The sequence below is a fragment of the Nothoprocta perdicaria genome, unplaced genomic scaffold (assembly GCF_003342845.1).
Source record: "Nothoprocta perdicaria isolate Ctin4 unplaced genomic scaffold, notPer1 scaffold_127, whole genome shotgun sequence".
NCBI lineage: Eukaryota > Metazoa > Chordata > Aves > Tinamiformes > Tinamidae > Nothoprocta > Nothoprocta perdicaria.
In genome coordinates this window covers 1,448,163-1,467,540 of record NW_020454394.1, presented here as the reverse complement: position 1 = coordinate 1,467,540, position 19,378 = coordinate 1,448,163, and the positions used below count along the sequence as shown (strand labels likewise).

The 19,378-nt window shown below is 52.5% G+C and overlaps 1 protein-coding gene across 1 annotated transcript in view; it reads left to right on the top strand.

The window, feature by feature from the left end:
- Nucleotides 1-19,378, top strand: part of FRMD4A (FERM domain containing 4A) — a 193,233-nt gene that overhangs the window by 170,643 nt on the left and 3,212 nt on the right. Inside the window, exons 14-21 of the mRNA XM_026033314.1 lie at nucleotides 1,330-1,471; nucleotides 7,558-7,691; nucleotides 10,574-10,696; nucleotides 12,870-13,098; nucleotides 14,206-14,262; nucleotides 14,686-14,923; nucleotides 15,148-15,312; nucleotides 16,700-17,559. Coding sequence (XP_025889099.1) covers nucleotides 1,330-1,471; nucleotides 7,558-7,691; nucleotides 10,574-10,696; nucleotides 12,870-13,098; nucleotides 14,206-14,262; nucleotides 14,686-14,923; nucleotides 15,148-15,312; nucleotides 16,700-17,559 — 1,948 coding nt within the window. The remainder of the gene's footprint in view (nucleotides 1-1,329; nucleotides 1,472-7,557; nucleotides 7,692-10,573; nucleotides 10,697-12,869; nucleotides 13,099-14,205; nucleotides 14,263-14,685; nucleotides 14,924-15,147; nucleotides 15,313-16,699; nucleotides 17,560-19,378) is intronic.

The window sequence follows — 19,378 nt, the reverse complement described above, 5'->3', positions numbered from 1 at the left end:
ATTCCAGGTCATGGTTCTTTGAGACCAGACTAGCTGAGTTGCAGCACCCAGGGCTAGCAGCTGTTGGGTGGTGGGCTGAGGTCTGCTCTTTTTCCATCTGTGACTGGAGAATTCATGCAAAGTTCAGCAGACAAGAAGCCCATTTCCAGATCAGAAGTGAAATTGCAGTCACCCTTGTGTTTCACACGCCGCCTCTCACAGCCAGCCACCTTCTTCCAGGCTTTTAGAGCTTTCTGCTCTGTTAACCTGGCCTGGTAGCTGAAGTGAATTCAACAAGCAAAGCATAAAATAGAGTGCAGAGCAGAAGCTTGTCCTTATTTCGGAAGGAACAAGAGGAAATTTTTCAGACAGATTATTCCACATCTGCTTGTTGAAAGGTTTCCTTATCTTTTCCTGTGGAGTATCTGGATGGGACCCCAGTCAGAGATGAGATACGGGACTGGAGGGGCTTGGGAGTTGTTCTGATACAGCAGGAGCTGTTTTAAGGTGATCCTAACTAACATGTATGGGCCAGAAAGAGGGCTGAAAATTTCTCATAGCCACACAGAGCATTGTTCATATGCAGGCCTCATCCTGACAGCAGTGCCTGGGTTATAACTGCGGGACCATCTCCAGCAACTTCAGTGGACACAAATGATCCTTTTATTCAGGTTAACACTTTCTGGATGCTCTTAGGGGTCTGAACTGGAGGCAGAGAGCTGCCAACACTGAGATTTGTAGTGAAGGGGCAAGATCTTGTGACCCAAGGCCACAGGAAGCCACATTGTTTTCTTACTGGAGTAACATCAATAATCCAGTTAATGGAGAAGTCCCTCCCAGTAAGAGCTCATTGCTCTGTGCCACTTGGCACTATAACCTGAACTTTCCTCCTTACATTTTCTTCCATCTTAGGACTGCCCCTTTAGGCTGTATCTACCTTGTATCTTCACCTAAACCTAAATGCAAACATGGAAGGACCCTCYTTGGCTTCCTACAGGTGCTAGAACTGTTTTTTAGTCTTTGGGTTTTGCCATTCATTATATTGGCRTTACTAGAGCTTTCCTGCTACATTTGTTAGTACAGTAATTCCATACCCAGTCAATTTGTGTAAAATGGGAAAAAGTCTGTGGCAAAGCAGAGAAAATAACAAACAGGAGAAAGCAGTGCCAGAAATGCACCCACTTAGGAATGTGCAAGGTGCAGCAGGGAATACAGTGCCAGATTTGCTCTGTTTTGATAAAATAATCCAAGTTTGCTCTTTCCGGCCCTAGTGAACTGTCTTTTTTTTTTTTGCTTCTGTGAGGTTTAGAAAAGTGCAAGGTCATTCCTAACCCCTGTGTCCACTTCCAGTCCAAGATCCACGCCGCACGGAGCCTGAGCGAGATTGCAATCGACCTGACCGAAACTGGAACGCTCAAGACCTCCAAGCTGGCCAACATGGGGAGCAAAGGCAAAATCATCAGCGGCAGCAGCGGGAGCCTCCTGTCATCAGGTATGGTCTTCACCCCATAACTGCAGAGAAAGCTGGTAGGAAGGGGGTGTCTGGGGCACAGTTGAGGGGCAGCCAGGAAAGGTGTCCATGAAGGACACTTCCTCTCGGGCTGTCTGTGTCCAGGTGTGTTGGCCCTTCTCTCAACACTGACCACCCCTCTGGGTGCCCCTGTTTGTTTCCTCCTTGTCCCCAGGATGTCATCTCTGAGTCTCTCTGCAGCTGGGGCCTGGCCTCTCTTCCCAGGGTCTCCCCTAAGCACYCGCTGGTCTCTGTTTCTTCCCCAGGCATTTTGCTGTGTTCAGCAGATGCTTTCATGGAGCATTTCCTCCTGGGGAAGCTGTCTGCCAGCACAGCTCATTGGGAAAGCCAAGCCTGGCGATGTCGTGGTGTCCCTCAGCAGCAGAAAGGCAGGGAAGGTTCTCCACAGAAACCATCCAGCCTCTGCAGGGCTGGAATTAGCCTCTCAGGCCCACGGGAACTGTTCCCTAGCACTCTCCACCAAACAGTGCCCGCGACCGGGAGGTTTTGTTTGGTGGCTTTGAGCACTTCCTTTAGAAGGAAGAAATACAGCTGCAAAATAAACCCAGGGGAAGCTGCTGAAGATAAGGGACAGAGAAACAGAAGCCAAGGACTGGGCAACAAGTCCGGAGCTTTTCTGCATTTCCTTCATGCYCTCAGTCTGAACAGGGCAAACTGTCTGCAAAACAGCGCTCAGTGTCACTCCAGGAGCAAAGCAGGGATTAATAGTTTGCAGAGTTCCTCAGGTGAGAAGCCTTTCAGGAGTTTAGAGTTGCTGTTATCTGCCCAATTAATAGCACCAATCAAATAAATGCCCTGTGTTGTCTGAAGTTATCAAAATCCATTCTGATAACTTCGGTCAACACCAGAAAATATTATTTTTTTTGCRACTGCCCAAGGAACGGTCCCATTTAAGGACACACACGCTATAAAATTGCACCCCCTGTGACTCGGTGGCTTCAGCTCTGCGTCACCACATTCTTCGTGTCCCTTAAACGCCCTCTCCCGCYTGGAAAACCTCCAGCAACGGGTTAAAATGTGAGATGCTTATTGAGCCCGGGAGCAGCCTACTGTGCAGTTCCTTGCCTTGCCTGCGAACAGAGGTGCCTTTCTGTTCCTGAGGTCCTCCGGACACGCTCACAATCCGCCTCTGTGCCTCCCAGGGYGCCGGGAATTGGGAGTCACAGCCTGGTGTCGGGTTGTTGGAGCTCTTTGTTTGGAGCTTTTATTTTCTTATTTTCTTTTCCCCCGCTCTCCTGCTGCAAAGTAAATAAGGTTGCGTGCTCCAGGGAAGTTCTTAAGGTCTTTCCGAGATCTCAGCCTCTTGGGCACCATTCCCAAGTTTGTGAAAGCTACTCGGTAGTAATCCTGTTTCCATGTTAATACACTGGCTTTTAGCCTTTCTGGAAGGAAAACACGAGGGGCTGCTGCTGCTCTCACACCGCAAGGGAGCGTGAGCAGGCAGGTGGAGGTCAGCAGCAAATGAACCCCAGGAAAAACTATCTCTAAGGCTGGTACCGGATCTGGGTTTTGTGGATGGAAATCCCAAGCTGTCCAGGGTTTTAGTTCTGCATTTTCCTTTTCTATTTGCTTTATGCCCACATCCATTGTGGTGCATTGCAAGAGGGATGAGTTGTCCCCTGCTCCAAACACCCTCCCGGAGCCGCTGCCGCCCAGCCCGGCGGGCTCATCCCGGCATCGCTCCCGCTCCGTGTTTCCTCCCATTGAGTAGAGCCAGGAGCAGCGCCGGGTTATCCCGACAGAGCTCGGACGCTGCACAACGAGCACAAGGCATTAAGCAGAAGATTTCCCTGGAAGCACAAGGGGAGGACTGAGTGTCTCTCTGTTTACTCCTCTTGCTTCCCTCCCCTTCTCTGTCTCTGGAAACTATTTGTAGCCATTTCCTCTTTTCCCCTTGCTGCTGCTGCTCAGCAGAGGGGCCGTCCCCRCCGTGAGAGACGTGCTGAAGCCACCGGGTATCGCTTGGATTTGGAGCAAGRCTCCAAGGAACCTTCTCTTGTTGCTTGCGGTTGTCATCTGGCCGAGATCCAGCTGTGCCGTGAGAGGCCGTCGCTTCCCGCAGCATTTACAGTCTCTAGACACCACGGAGGGGAAATGGAGCCCGGTGGCTTYGCTGCTCACTGCAGCTCAGGGTCTAACCCAAGTCCCCAGATCCTCCTCATTTCCCAGACCCTCAGCTCCTCTCCATGTCCACTGCAAAGTTGTAGCTTTGATCCCTGGTGCTCCCGGATGTATCTGTTAGAAACTCCCCCTTTACCCTTTTTTCGGATGTTTTAGCCCCCAGATCAGTGGGTTATCAGGACTTTGCTCAGAGAACCAGCTTCTGCTCAGGATCTCCCTGCTGTCCTTGGATATTTGGGATAAAGGAGTAAAGATGCCCAGGAAGGATCTGGTTCTGTGGTCAAACCCAGCAGTGATAGTTACTGCAATACTGGAATGGCATCAAGTCAGTTAAAAGCCATTTCTTTCTTCTCAGCTGTCTGTCAGCCAGTGCCATAGGAGCCTTGCAGGGCTCCTAGCCATGGAGGAACCCCATTATCACGGGAATGCTGTAAAGACYGAGCCCCAGATTCCCGCTCCCGGTGCACACGCATCCTTCCCGTCCCTGGCTAGGATGGGCCGCCGAGGCGCTCGGTGCTTCAGCTCTGCGGATGTCCCGGAGGAGCCTCCSAGCCAAGAGCCCTGCTGCTCCCACAGCGTCAGAGGCTTCCTGTGCACAGCCCTGTTTACGTTGGAAAATGCCACGACGGAGCAGCCGGGCCCAAACGGCCCATTCCCATCCGGCAGCTGCGCGAGCACCAGGGTGGATAAAGAGCCGCCGGAGCAGCCCCAGCCCGGCTCCCACGAGGGCCTCTGGGGCTCCTCTGGGGCTCCCTCTGGAGCCTGTTTAGCCTGGAGAAGAGAAGGTTGAGAGGGAACCTGATCAATATATATAAATACCTGATGGTGAAGGTAGGGAGGAAGGGGCCAAGCTCTTCTCAGTGGTGGCCAGTGACAGGACAAGGGGTACAAGCTGAAACCCAGGCAGTTCCATCTCCATGTGAGGAAGAACTTCAATGTGAGGGTGACAGAGCCGTRGAACAGGCTGCCCAGGAAGGCTGTGGAGTCTCCTTGGCTGGAGATCTTCCAAACYCRCCTGGATGCRGAGATGGGAATCTGCTGGGAGCGGATGTGACCTGTTTGCTTCACAGCCCCATCAACATCACCAAGAGTCTCTTCACCAGGGTAGGAGGCATCAGGACCAGCCTGTGAGCCCTGGGCAAGAAGCTGGTCAGTCATGAGTGGTGCTGGAGAGAGGAGTTGGCCAGAGGGTGCCACAACCTCCCCCTTTCACAGCACCTTTTTCCCAGGATGTCCGTGGATGGGGAAGTCACCTAGGGAATGAGGAGCAGAGAGGCTGAGTATCAGAACCAGCCTATCACAGAGCACTTGGGCATGAAGCCAAGACCTGCATCCCATCGTGGGCGCTCCGGAGGAAGTGTCATGGAGGATTTCCTGTGGTTTGAGATGAAACCAGCAGGAGCAGCTCTGAAAGCAGGTGCCAGTTCAGGGAGTTCCTGGTGCCTGTCAGGGGTGGCCCCATGCCCGGGGCTTTCATGACCTTCTCTCTTTTAGGGCCCTCAAACGGTCCTGCAGGAGTGTGTGTTAAAATACAGATTTTGGTAAATGTCTACTGCAAATGGGAAGGAGGCTGGATAATAATTTTCCTAGGCAGCCCTGGCTCGGGGGGCATCATAAATAATAAGGTGGATTCAAGATAGTGGCTGCTTGGTTGGTTTGGTTTGAGCCGGTCTTGGGTTATTTCCGTCCTTGTTTTTTGGTCTCTTGATTCATTCTGACATTTTGGGGTCACTTAACACTGGGTTTAAGAGTAGCTCTGAGGCCACAGCTTTGCTCAGGGCCGGATTAATACCTTTTTGTGAGTGAAGAGTTCCTAATGGATGCTCTGGGCACAGAGGCAACACGAGTCACTCCTTGCTGCTGCTGTGCAACCTCCTTGTACTGCTGGGATTCAGTTGACTGCTCAAGTCTACATTTGCTTTACACCTTCAGCAGCAAGCAGAGAGTAAAGCCCATAAAACTCTAAGCAAATAGTTCAGCTTTTAAATAATCATTAAAAAAAAAAAAAGCCAGAAGTTTCCAAAGAAAGAGGCAGTTAGAAATCCCAGCCCGATCCTTCTCTCAGGAATGTCTCTGGAAATAAGGGGGTCTTGCAAGCGCTGTGAACTGCCTGTGCTTGACTTGGGTCTGCCCCAGCTCAGTCACATCCCGTTTATTTCCCCATTGCCCTCACACCTCAGATCAGAGCAGACATCTGGGCACAGCTCCAACCGTTCATCTGTTTGGGAAATGTTTGGTGTCTGCGGAGCTGCTGTGGCAACACGCCGTACAAAGAGGAGCAGCTTTTAAAAATAAATCAAAGCTCGGCGGGAAGGTAGGGAGCAGGCAGAGGAAGGAAAGGGGAAGAGTATTTGGCAGGAAAACACGGGTCATTGAAATTGTCCTAAAACAGGGGGGAAAAAGGGGCTGAAACATCTGCAGGAACYGTGAGCAGCTCATGACCAGAGCCCAGCAGTTTGTTGGCATTTTGCAGCATAAATGCCTGTGGTCTTCCCGTGTGAAAACTGCAGAAAATAGTGACGGGAAAGATCTGTGACATTCTCTGTTACCTCTGGACTAATGCAGAGCTGTTTCCCGGCACAGACTAGGTCCATTTTCAGTTTAGCCTTAATGGTCTGATGGAATAGCAGCAATGAAAGATGAAACTGGAAACACAGATTTCACTGTGTTTGGCTGCCAAACCAAGAATTGTCCCCAGGTTGGGTCCTTCGCAGGTTCATTCCAGAGCTTTGTGAAAAGGCAGCGATATTTTCAGCCAGCTTAGGCTGAGATCAGTGTTCACCGGGGAGGCCTTGCTGCAAATGTGTCTAGAAAGCCCTCCAGTCTGCAGGTGCACAGAGACCTGCACGTGACACCCTGTGCAATCTGGTGTCCAGGGCTAACCAGGGCCCCAGCTCTCTCTGCTGTTACTCCACAGGGGCCGTGGAGCCCCTCAAAATCTCTGTGGGACACCGAGGGCTGAGAGCCACTGAGCTAGACCAGGCAAACCTGCATGAAGTCCCTGTGGAGGCACCTTGGGCTGTACAGCATAGGGGTCTGGTGCTATAAAAACCTGAATTTGGGCACCCAAAAATGGGATTCATCCGAAGTTGCCCCTTCTGGGAGAACCGAGATCTTGGACAGCTACATCCCAAAGCAGAACAAATTCAGGAATCCCATCAATGTGTTCCCCGTACGAGCTGAAGTCACTGGTGCTGCTGTGACATCTGAGCGAGAGCCTGAGTTGATTCTGGATTTGCACCAAAGGGAATTGCAGGAACTTACTTCCCAGGAAGTCCCCGGGTAATTGCCACTTGGAAAAATCAGGCCATTTGGGCATCCAGCTTTAATATCCTGACCTTAACAAGAAACAGCTACTGTTCTGGGAAGGCCTCCTGTAGTTTATTGTTCTGGTTTTGTTTTTCAACTTAGGTTATTTTACAGCAGCCTTCGTAGGTGATGTTGTTGCATTACCTTTGTTTCATAAAGCAGACATGTAAGTGGATTGAATTAAGTGTTTGCTACTAGGGTCTTTGCAGTTTTTAAATAAGCGGGCCATATTTCAGATGCTTCCCCTAGGTTCCTCAAAAAACATCTCCAGTTCTTTGCAAACTGTACTGTTATTTGCTAGTGGCAACTTCCATGGGAACTGTATGTTGTTGCTTTGTTTTTTTCCCCATGATTTTACATGAATAATTGTATTGCTTTTATTTTTCGGGAAAAAAAAATGCTTACAGATGCCTTTATGTGCTCTTCTGTCCAACTCCGTCTGTCAGCTTAAGCRTTAAGGATTTGCTGTAAACAAGCATGACTGGGTAACACCTGCTCCGTGTCATAATCTGGTTTCTTTTGGGGAAGATTGCTTCCAAAGAAGGGGCTTTGGTGAAATTCACAGGCGCTCCAGATGTGTGTTCTGCTGGCCTAGTGAAATCACTGTTTGTTGACAGGTTCCCAGGAGTCCGATAGTTCCCAGTCTGCCAAGAAGGACATGCTGGCGGCRCTGAAATCCAGGCAGGAGGCTTTGGAGGAGACGCTGCGCCAGCGCCTGGAGGAGCTGAAGAAGCTGTGTCTCCGGGAAGCGGTAGGCACGGCACCTTTATCCCCTGGGACACCTCCCAGTTGCTCCCGTTGGTTTGGAAGGGGTGTGGAAAGAGCAGCAGCAAGGGCTTCTGCAGCCACCTCTTGCAAGGCGCCTCTCGCCGTCACCCAGCCCTTTCAGCCCACGTTGCAGCATCACGAGGCACTGTGATCCCCCTCCCATTCCAGAGGGGAACCCGGTGCCGGTTGGATCTCCAGCGGGTTAGGAGGGTGCTGAACACCCATGTCTCCTGTTTGAAGCTGCATCTGAGATGCCTTCAGCCAGGCTCCCACGAGGCTTGCCATTGACCTTGGCAGGAATTTCCCTGTGCCTGAATGGCACAGGGAGACTGTCCTGTGGGCTAGTAACTCACTCCTCAAATGCCTTTTACTTTATTAGGCAAAAAAAAAAAAAAAAGTGGGGGACTGGAACTTTCTTCCTAGAGAAGGCCTGGTCCCAGCTGTTTTTCTTCTCCCTGCACATTTTTTCCTTCTCCCATCTCTTTCCCAGTTTTTCTGCTGCCTTCCAGCTGTGTTATTGCCTCAAGCTGTAGCCATCTCAGAGAGCCACAGACCTGGTTGTGTGGCTCATTTGCAGCATGTGGGGTCTCTCCTTCGCTGGGCAAAGAACAGCATGGAAAATCCTCCATCCTGCATCCAGAAAGCCCTGGCACCCCTGGAGAAGGATGGCAATGTCACGGTAGACCTTGTGAGGACACACCACTGGGTCCCAGAGTGCTGGGAGAGAAAGGCAGGGCAGCTGAGGAGCTCATCTCACAACCTTCCCACTCACCTATCTCTTCTTTCTTGGAGTAGATGCTGACTAGTTTCAAAATTTAGTATTTTTGGAAAGAGCAACTCCAAAATACAGCTCTGTGTGGAGACACAGATTAGCAGCRGCTTCCCCTTGGGTCACTCAGAAGTCCTCCAATGTTTACCAGACCTGGAAAAATCTGAATTTAACCCAAAGTGATGATGTGTAACAAAACAGGAAGCTGGCTGCARGCAGTGGCACTGAGATCTTGCAGTTGTTGCTCAATATTCAGTGTGTATCTCGCCYTTGACAGAAAGAGGGGAGCGAGGTCAGTGGCTGCTCATCCAGCTCTCTTTRCTCCTTGTTTCAATTTGTCTGTCGCTTCAGTGCCAACAAGGATAAGGCAGGAAAAAGAGCTCCCAATGGAGGAAGTCACTAGAAGTGTCTGTGGTGCCAGTTCCCCTCGTAGTCACCACGAGCCACCCTTTCTCACCCGAGTCCTGGTTGACTTCAGCAAACAGYGTACGCTGGTAGAGGCTGCAGGAGTGGATCCAGTTCAAGGAGTCCATCGAGTGCAGAGTTGAGATCATCTGCTGGAAGTGGCCACACACTCTGAGCACTGATGGACACAGCTGAGACATCTCTGCTTGTGCAGGAAAGATAAGATAACACTGTAAGATAACTCGGCCTGAAGGCTGATGCCTAAAGCGTGGGTGGGAAGAAGAGTCTGTGCCCCAGTCACAGGCGCTCCCAGTCACAGGAGCTCCCAGCCTTGCAGCCCTGCAGCTCATCCCTCAGGCCCCTGCAGCTGTAACGTTTCCTCTCTTGCTGTGTTTCCTCTTCCTTCCTGTGAGGGTGCCAGAGCCCTGGCACAGGCTGCCCAGGGAGGCTGTGGAGTCTCCTTCTCTGGGGATCTCCCAAACCTGCCTGGATGCCGCCCTGTGCCCCATGCTMTGGRTGTCCCTGCTGGAGCAGGGGGTTGGACTAGATGGTCTCTAGAGGTCTCTTCCAACCTCAGCCATTCTGTGATGCTCTCCAACTGCCCCACATCCCTCCCACTCTGCATAGGAATGGGCCAAAGAGAGGGAGGAGGAGCTGAATCAGGAGCTGAAAAGGGGTTAAAAATGGGGAATGAATCCAACAGGCCTGGCCAGAGCCATTCATAACAGTGGCATTGAGTTACCTCAGGCCGTCGCCACTCCAGTTACTTATTAATTCAGATTTCATTTCAGGCCTGTGTCAGTGAATACTTTTCAGCTTATGAAGGCAGCATGGTAGCCCACATTAATTTTATTCTACCCAAATCTTGGGCATTTCACAGAAGACRTTAACTCTTCGCCTACCTCTCCGATTCATATCACGGATTATAAAGAAAATGCCTGTTTTCCTCAAGAAAGATGAAAGAATCCGTGTGTTGATGCAGTAGCTGGAGTCGTGTAACGCCAGAAACCCGGGACAGAAGAGCAGCTGAAACAGCTCCATGGGGATCACGGGATGGGACCCCCCAGCTGCTGCACCAGGGCAGCTTGTGCACATCCGAAAGCAGCTTGTGCTGCAAACCCTGCTTGGAGGAAGGATTTGAAAAGGCCCAAATCTTCCTAGTGCCCTGAAAAGAGTAAAAGGAAAAACTCCATCAGGGAGCGGAGAGAGGCCGGGGAGGCAGGAGGGGCCGGGGCTGCACCAAGGTCGCCCCCTTCTTTGGCATTCAGATGGTGTTGGTTATTCTGCCAGCTGGATCCTCTCAAGGCTGATGCTAAAGAACACAAAAGCCCTTTGTCCTTCCTACGGGAGACTTTGGAGTACAAGGAATTGGGCTCTTCTGGGAATGGGGCTCCTGCCTTATTATGTAGCATTTGAATGCCTCCAATTCAGATATGTGTGGCTGTATTGTGCCTGCCAGAAGAAAAAAGTAAAAACCCCAGAGCATTCACAGTGATACTGGCACTCGCTGCTTCCCATGTTCCATATTTTCCTCAGCCGTGTGGAATCTGCTTTGGATTTTGCAGGAAACTTTGCATATGACCCTGCTAGTCTGACAAGGCATCATCCAGTGTCACTCGAGGCTGCCTGTTGTTCTACAGTTGCAATCCAGGCCAGGCTCCCAGGTAACTAACAGTGTTTCCTCCTTGCAGGAGCTCACAGGGAAGCTGCCACGGGAATATCCCCTGGATCCCGGGGAGGAGCCACCCATTGTAAGGAGAAGAATAGGAACTGCCTTCAAACTGGATGAGCAGAAAATCCTGCCTAAGGGAGAGGTGAGGCTTTGCCCTTCCCTTCCAGCTTCATGTCCCCACCTCTAGGACACCCAGCTTGCATCATGTAGGGGCCATCATGTTTTACCTTGAAATGACTGAAGTTGGTCACAGGGCCTTTCTTTTTCTTTTTTAATTTCATGGAGAATCTGCAAATTCCCTTAGCAATCAGCTGTACAGCGAGGATGAGGGAGGGTTAGCRACCTTAGCTCAGGCTCAGAGGTGAGATGAAGGCCTCAGGCTCTGCTAGAGGCCACAGACCTGGCCGGGATGGCAGCTGGAGCAGCGATGATCCCGAGGCCCTGGTGCCTGGACGTGGTGGCTGGGATGAGTAGGGGGAACATCACGAGGTTCTTGGRCCATCTGAGCCCTGCTGCTGCCTGACGTTTATAGCACATGCAGCCCCTTTTCTCCCGCTTTAGCAGCAATCTGAACTCAGAACCAGAAGCCCCCAGGTAGTTTTCCCCTAACAGGATGAAAAGCACCAGAAATCCCCATTTTTAGCCCTGCAACAGCAAAGCCAAACCATTTCACTCCGCAGCCCCTAAACAAAAGAGCCGTCATCCCTACCTATAGGGAGCTGGATTTGTGTTTTCCTGAGTGTGCCGGGCAGGCTTTGCTCTCCCCCCTGGCTCCCACAATGAGCTGGGTCAGGGCCCTGAACCGTGGCTGTGAAAACAGCTGCGAGGCGGCACCGGATCCACAGAAAATCCATTGTCTGCGGAGACGCATTTGTCTCAAGACACTTGTGTGTCTTCCAGTTTTGGGTTTCCGCTTTTATTTTTGTAAGGGGAGAGCCTGGCTCTGCTGTGGCCGTGCGGTTTAAGGCCCAGCTCAGCCAGGAAATTAACTGTTTGTCGTTCTGCTGGCGTTGGCCGTCTGTGGCAAAGAAGCAATAAGCAGCTGGAGCCCCTCCGTTGTGTTCTCCATGGAWCCTGGGAGAGGAATTCCACTGAAGTCAGATATTCATGAACTAGCACATTCAGTGAAGCTTTTCAAAGGAGAGCACTGCTTACATTTACTCCTAAGATCCCTGCAGCCTGTTGGCTGCTCCCTTTTATAGCCTTCTCTCCAGCTTCCCCAAATCCTGCTGCTTTGGGGCCTTGGGGTGAATTATCCCCTTATTCCAGCAGCAGGATGTAGGTGGGCAGTGGAGCAGCTTTTCCCTGCTGCCCTCCCTGCGTTTTGGCAGCCACATCTCAAACGTGCCCAGGAGTTTTTCCTCCTCCCACCTTTTCCATCTGTCCAACTTTAGGTTCCATTCTCAAAGAATAACGTTGGGCTCTGTTTGTTTGGCTGCCTTTCCTAGAGCTTTTAGAGGCCAGTGATGATTTTCATACAAGTTTCAGCCAGTGTGAACGCTGGAAACTCGGTTTAAATCAAAAGGTGAAATTCTCCCATAATCAYGTAATTCTGGATTTTGCCCCAACGCAGCAAAACGGGTTCCCAGCCTTAAAACTCTATTGTGTCAAGTTATTTTTAGCAAGTCTGATTTTGATAGAGCTTATAAATCCCTTAAAAAGGCACCTCCTAAGAAGGTGGGAGTGGGTAGGTCCAGTATTCATTAAAATGAGGGAAATTATAATTATCATTTTAAGGCAATGCTAACTCACCACTGACAGCAGAGAGAGTTTTTCAAGCCAGAAGCCCAGAATAAAAATTTAAGGGGCCCATTTCAGTCTGATTAAAATTCCCACCGCGCCAGCTCTTGCAGCACGTGTGAATTGAACAGACTTGAGTTGGTACAACAGGGGGATCTCCGTGAGCACGTGGCTATCAGTGCTTGTGATTTCAGCACTAACGCTTCATTAGAAGAAAAAGGGTTTGGATTTCTTCCCTAATTTACAGCGTGCTGTAGCAGGCCAGCAGCAACAGCTCCATTGAGCTGGGAGAGGTAGCCAAATCCATTGCAAACAGCTTCTGTGCTGGCATGAACCTGCCTRCAGGCCTTGGCTTCGGGGCCCTGTGGCTGGAAGCTACACCTTGAGTGGTGGGGTGGAGGTGGGAAGGGTAGGCACGGGTCAGAGCTGAGACCAGGAGAGCAGCAGGATGATGGGTGGCTCCCTCACGGAGGGTCCTGAGCAGTCAGGCTCCGGGGGAGCTTCCTCATGGCTGGGCAAGGGGAGTTTGGGGGCAAGCCGGACCCTTTATCCCTTTTCCATGCCCCTTTTGCAAGGAGGCCGAGCTGGAGCGCCTGGAGAGGGAGTTTGCCATTCAGTCTCAGATCACGGAGGCCGCCCGGCGCCTGGCGAGCGACCCGAACGTCAGCAAGAAGCTGAAGAAGCAGAGGAAGACGTCCTACCTGAACGCTCTGAAGAAGCTGCAGGAGATCGAAAACGCCATCAACGAGTACCGCATCAAATCCGGGAAGAAGCCAACCCAGAGGGCATCCCTCATCATAGATGGTGAGTGAGCTTCGGCCCAAACCACCAYGGGGTTCCGTGGAGGGCAGGGCGCAGAGCAAAACTCACGGCTCAGGGCTTGGATTCCCCCTCCTTTTCTCCCATTTTCTGCCCCGTGGTGCCTGCAGAAGCTGCACTGGGTTGTGTGCAGGCACCAGGGATGTGCTGGGTCACAGCAGTGTCACTCTGCAGGCTATAAGTGTGTCAGGAAACCAACTGTGGTTCCTCTGTTCACCTATAAAATGGCTCCGTTCACGTCTGCTCCAGAGGGGTGCTCTACAAACGTAATTAATGTCAGCAGATTGGCCTGAGCTCTCTAGCTGAAAGGCAGCTGTAAAATCAAAATGGTACCGTGTCATTGCTGGGTGCAAACGCTTTTCGTTTTAACCATGTAATTCTCAGGGGCTTGTATGGGTTACTGGGTTGTTGATTGGCTTTTTGTGAAATCCATTAACTTTCTGTGGTTCATTCTCCCTCACTGATCTGATTGTTTCCCTTGGACTTGCAGAGCATTTCTCTGTGCTTTTAGGGCAGGAACTGAGATGACAGCTGCTGGCTTTGTGASTTGGGTACCAAGCTGACTGCAGCCAGGGATAGCAGAGGGGCCTGAAGGATGTGGGACAGGGAAGGCAGCTCAAATGCATGACAAGGACCTGGGAGCTTTTCCTTCTGTTGCTCCAGAGAATGCTCAGAAAGTGTTTCCCTGAATTACACAAAACTGGAATGTCCCCATAGGCCCTTAGCCTCAGGGTGATCCCTCTAGAAAGGCAAAGGTCAGATCTGAGGTCCACAGCAGATACAAATCTGAATTATGGCTCTGGGCCATTTCACATCCTCTGGAGATCTCAGCTCTCCGTTATGACTCAGTCTTAATTCCCAGTTTGTCAGCAGCTCCCCAGAAGGCAGCCTGTGAGCAGGAGATTTCCCCACCTCTGCCCTCCCACACTGAGAGGGGGCCCACTCAGTTATATATAGGAATCTTCCTGCCTTTAGGCTCTGTGAGGGAAGAAGACGTGGGTGATTGCTGAAGGCAAGAACGTGCGAGGAATTCAGCATTCAGTCCCTGTGAAGCCTCTGACCCTCTGACTGTCCTTATTTTCTTCCCCACAGAAGGAAACATTGCCAGTGAAGACAGCTCCCTGTCGGACGCCCTTGTTCTCGAGGATGGTATGTGGGCTGCTGCATATTCCAGCAGTAACAAAGCAGGGAGAGATGCAGGAATTACTGACTGACCCTCAAAATGGAGGAAATGTCCTGTAAAATAATCCACCCCAACCTCCCTGAAATGTGCCTGATAGAGAAGTTCCTCCTGATTCCGAATTGTAGTCGGCCCGAAGCTGTGAGCATCGCCACAGCTACCGCCCTGAATTCCTGCAAGAAACAGTCCCAGAATCTCCCTTTCTTTTCTCTTCTCTTCACATTACAGTAATTTCCATACAAAGTCACACACTCGTGCTGATCATTCCCTCCCAAAATGGGAATATCGGCCGATAGGGAGCCAGGCCTGCCCGTGTGACGCTGCCTTCCGGGATAACGCTGGCATGGGGGGGGTCTCAGAGCCATCCCCTCTCTCCCCCTTTCTCTTCACAGAGGATTCTCAGGTCACCAGCACAATATCCCCTCTGCAGTCCCCGCACAAGGGACTCCCTCCCCGGCCGCCCTTGCACAACAGGCCGCCTCCTCCGCAGTCCCTGGAGGGCCTCCGGCAAATGCATTATCACCGCAACGACTACGACAAGTCGCCCATCAAGCCCAAGATGTGGAGCGAGTCATCCCTGGACGAACCCTACGAGAAGGTCAAGAAACGCTCCTCACACAGTCATTCCAGGTGAGCCAGGCTTTGGGAATGCCCCTCGAGGGCATCCTGCGCTTCTCTTGGACTGGAACGCCCAAGGTTGTGAGTCTGGAACAGGCCTTAACTCAGTAAAAGCCCTTCCCAGAATGCATGGCAGAAGTGTCCCTTAGCAAAGGGACACACGGGTGGCATTCCTGAGTGTGGGAGCGGGTCGGGGAGCCCCCAGTTCCGCCTGACGCACCGTGTTTGCTTCGCAGCAGCCACAAGCGGTTCCCCAGCAGTGGGAGCTGTGCTGAGGCGGGCGGGAGCAGCTCCCTGCAGAACAGCCCCATCCGGAGCCTTCCCCACTGGAATTCCCAGTCCAGCATGCCATCGACGCCCGATCTGCGGGTGCGCAGCCCGCACTACGTCCACTCCACACGGTGAGTCCTCCTGGCTGCACAGCGGCCTCCACTTGCTCACCCCAAAATGTCTATTCTGTCTTGTCCTTCCCGTAGGATGGTAATTAATATCCAATCCAATATCCAGCTCAGGGAGGCATGTGTCCTTTTCATGCCAGGGACCCACGCACTGTCACCAGGAAGACATCTCTGCTGAGCTTAGGCCCTGAATTCACTTCTGATGAACATGATCCTGCCCCTCAGCACCTGCTCCAAGTAACCAGTGCTTTGTTCTGCTGGGACCTTTCATCCCAGTGACTTTTGAGGCCTCCCAAAGCCCACACCACTTGTAAAGGGGGTGCGGTACCACTGCTCCCTTGTGCAGTAAATTCCTCCTCAGATGMAGCTGCAGATAACAGCTCATTTCCTTTCTGCCCTGAGAGGTGGAGCAGTGTGAATTCTCCCTCACGGTGACAGATTAAGTGCGTGCACACGTGGGTGCTTATGTGAGGAGAGAGCCTGTCTCCTGTAAGCAACCCACCCAGGGATCCCTTTGGACAGAGCTTGACGGTGGGATAAGCTCAAGTGTTAGCCTAGGGGAGGAGATTGGACATGAGTGGCCAAATTCAACTCAGATTTTCAGCAAGACTTCCACAGCTGTTCGGTATCAGGGCTGCCTTGTTCTCATGGCAAATTCCCAGGCATTCTGAGGGCAACAGAGCTGAGCTGTAGCTGCGTGCTGGKAGGTATCCTGCCCCAAGAATCCTGCCCTAACATCATTTTGTTTGCCATAAATCAAGAGTAATGCCAACACAGGCGGCTGGGACAGGAACACTGCAMGGCACGAAGGTCCTGGGTTGAGTTTGTTACAAGCTGTTGGACGAAGGTGCCTTTCAGGAGTGCAGTGTCTGTTAGTGCTAGAGCTGAGCTGCACGGGAGGTGAGAAGTGGCCTTGAGTGGCTGGGAGGCGCTCGGCTGCTGGGAGCAGCCGCCGCTCGGGCTGTGCCCCAGGCGCGAGCCGCGCGCCCCAGCCTTGGCCGTCTGTGATCCGGGCTGTGTGAGTCACCCCCAGCCCCGATCCTGCCCCTTCCGTGGACGGCTGGAGCTCTGCAGACAGCCCCCAGGAACAGAGACCACCCTGGCTTGGCCATGAATCCAGCCTTGTAAACTTGCAAACCGGGGTGGCTGCCTCAGGGACCGTCCCCTGCAGCCGCGTTACCCGCCACCAGTCTGCAGTGAAATGTACCTGCTTCCCGGGGGTGGATTTTCAAAGGTTAGTGGAGAAACCACCACGTTTTGGGCTGAGGGCTCTGAGTTTTCGGTGCGTTCAGATTCCCTCGCYGCCAGCGCTGGCCGTAGATGGAGAAGGGAAGGGGGAGAGTTTCACTGTGTTGCCCTGTCAGCCTGAACGTGTTCCCGATACCTGCAGGTCCGTAGACATCAGCCCGACCAGACTGCACAGCTTAGCTCAGCACTTTAGGCACCGGAGCTCCAGTTTGGAGTCGCAGGGCAAGCTCCTCGGGTCAGAGAATGAGACAGGGAGCCCCGATTTCTACACCCCAAGGACTCGTAGCAGTAACGGCTCCGACCCCATGGAYGACTGCTCCTCCTGCACCAGCCACTCGAGCTCCGAGCACTACTACCCCGCTCAGATGAACCCCAACTACTCCACGCTGGCCGAGGACTCACCCTCGAAAGCCCGAGAGCGGCAGAGGCAGAGACACAAATCTGCGGGCAACCTGGTCTCCTCGAATTCGGGGAGCATGCCCAACCTGGCGGCGAGGAACGGCACGGGCCACCACCGCGTCTACCTGCACAGCCAGAGCCAGCCCTCCTCGCAGTACAGGATCAAAGAGTATCCCCTGTACATCGAGGGCAGCTCCACGCCCGTGGTGGTGCGGAGCCTGGAGAACGACCAGGAGGGACACTACAGCGTGAAAGCACAATTTAAAACCTCCAACTCCTACACGGCAGGGGGGATGTTTAAGGAGAACTGGCACGGGGATGAAGCGGACGCCGTGAGGCTGACGCCCTCCCGCTCCCAGATCATCAGGACTCCGTCTCTGGGCAGGGAGGGCCCCGAGAAGGGCTCGGGTAGGACTGCCGTGTCGGACGAGCTCCGGCTGTGGTACCAGCGCTCCACGGCCTCCCACAAGGAGCACAGCCGCCTCTCGCACACCAGCTCCACCTCCTCGGACAGCAGCTCCCAGTACAGCTCGTCCTCGCAGAGCACCTTTGTGGCGCACAGCAGGGTCACGAGGATGCCTCCCATGTGCAAAGCAACGTCAGGTGAGAGCCAGGGATGGGGAGAGGAGGGTCAGGGGCTGCAGAATGATGTCAGACCATGGCACATCATCCAGCCTKTGCATGCAGCTCACACAGCCCCTTGGGCTTCGTGTGGGGGGTGAGTTTCATCCGAGATACTCGTCCARGGAGATTTTTTTCCCTGTACAAGTCATTGCTTTGGAATGAAGAGTTCAAAAAACAGGGATCACAAATGCCCCCTGCCTTCAGCTCTCTCCTCAGACTGCAGTTTGTATTTGGGTGGTGACACTAGGCACTGAGTAATCACAGTGAGGGAGTGATGAAGCAAGCTATGGATACAGGCCGAGAGGGCTGTACAGGCTCTATAAAACACAAAAGGCACAAGAAAGGTTAAGGGTTTGAATGAGGAACATTCCAGGCCTCCCACCCCCTGCAAAAAAATGTTTGAGGGATGACATCTTTGTGCCCTGCTGGTACTTGGCTTTCCCATGCAACTGCGGGAGCTGCGCGGGCCGTGCACCGAAATTCAGAGGGCTGAACTTTGTGCAGGGGTGGCCCCCGTCACGTTCAGAGTTTGCTTGTTAATATTAAACAGTGAGAAAACAGTCACAGTCATTACACTGAAGAGACCACCAAGTATTATGAAACAGTCCAAGGTTAAATATTTACAGGCCATCAGTCACCAGTGACAGGCCGCTTTGTGTAGATCATGGATTTGCTGAAAACTTGAATCCAGCCCAGCGTGGCTGGGAGAAAAGGTTAATGAGACGCTATGCAGTCCCAGTCTTCCTCCTTTCCATGCCTCAGCCTTGACACAGGTGACACCATTGCCACAGGCTCTGGCTGCCCTCTTGGGCCTGCAGCCACGTTTGGTGTGCTCGTGTTTCAGCATCGTGCTGGCTTCAGGATCCTCACAGAGAGGCCATTGACACGTGCCTGATAAAAGGATGAGTGATGGGCAGTGCCAAGGTGTTCAGGAGGCCTCCACGTGAACCAGCACATGAGCAAATGGCTCMTGAAGCCACCCTGGGGCTCTTGATATGAAAAACTGTCTTCCTGCTGTTGGATTAATGGGCATTTCTGCTTCAGCCAGCAACAGAAAACACATGAATATTAGAAAGGAAAATCCCCCAAAGTCCTTTGGCTTGCTTAGCTTTGAAAGCAGGAAATCTAGAAAGGAAAACAGTAGTGGGATGAGAGGGGTCAACTAAAACCAGTGTCATTCAGTCTGTTCCCCCACTCAAATCGGACTTAMAACCCGAATGTGATCCCTGGCCATGCTGGGCAGGTTCACTCGCTAGCCACGGCTTCTCAGGAGCAGTTGGCTGGCTAGTTTTGCATTGGGAGAATCAGCTCCTAATTGCAAATGTGGGAAGACACAGACCTCAGCTACAAGGAACAAATCCAGATTTGTTTCTTTCTCCAAGTGTCCTTTGGCAGAGCTGAAGTATTTAATAGCACACAGAGGATGCCAGGTAGAGACATCTGCCATTTAGCTGGTGTCTCCTAGCTGATACTGGACTTGAGGCTGCCCTCCAGAGAGGGCTGTACTCCTGGGCATGCCTTAACCTGGGAGAGCCAAGGATTCCAAGGAGTCCTGGATTCAAGGAGAAGGAAAAGGTGGCCAGGTGGGCTTCTCACTCACTAGACCAGCACAGGGAGAGGAGCCACGTCCCTCCTCCAGGGCTTGGGAGAGTCCGAGTCCATGAGTTCAGTGAAGGCTGGGCTCAAACCAGGCGCTCCCGGGCTCTGGGGACGTGAGGGCCGGGGACGCGCAGGCCACAGCGCCGCCACCAGCCCCASCGCCTGAGTGGGACCTCCCCTCCATGTCTGTGCGTCATGC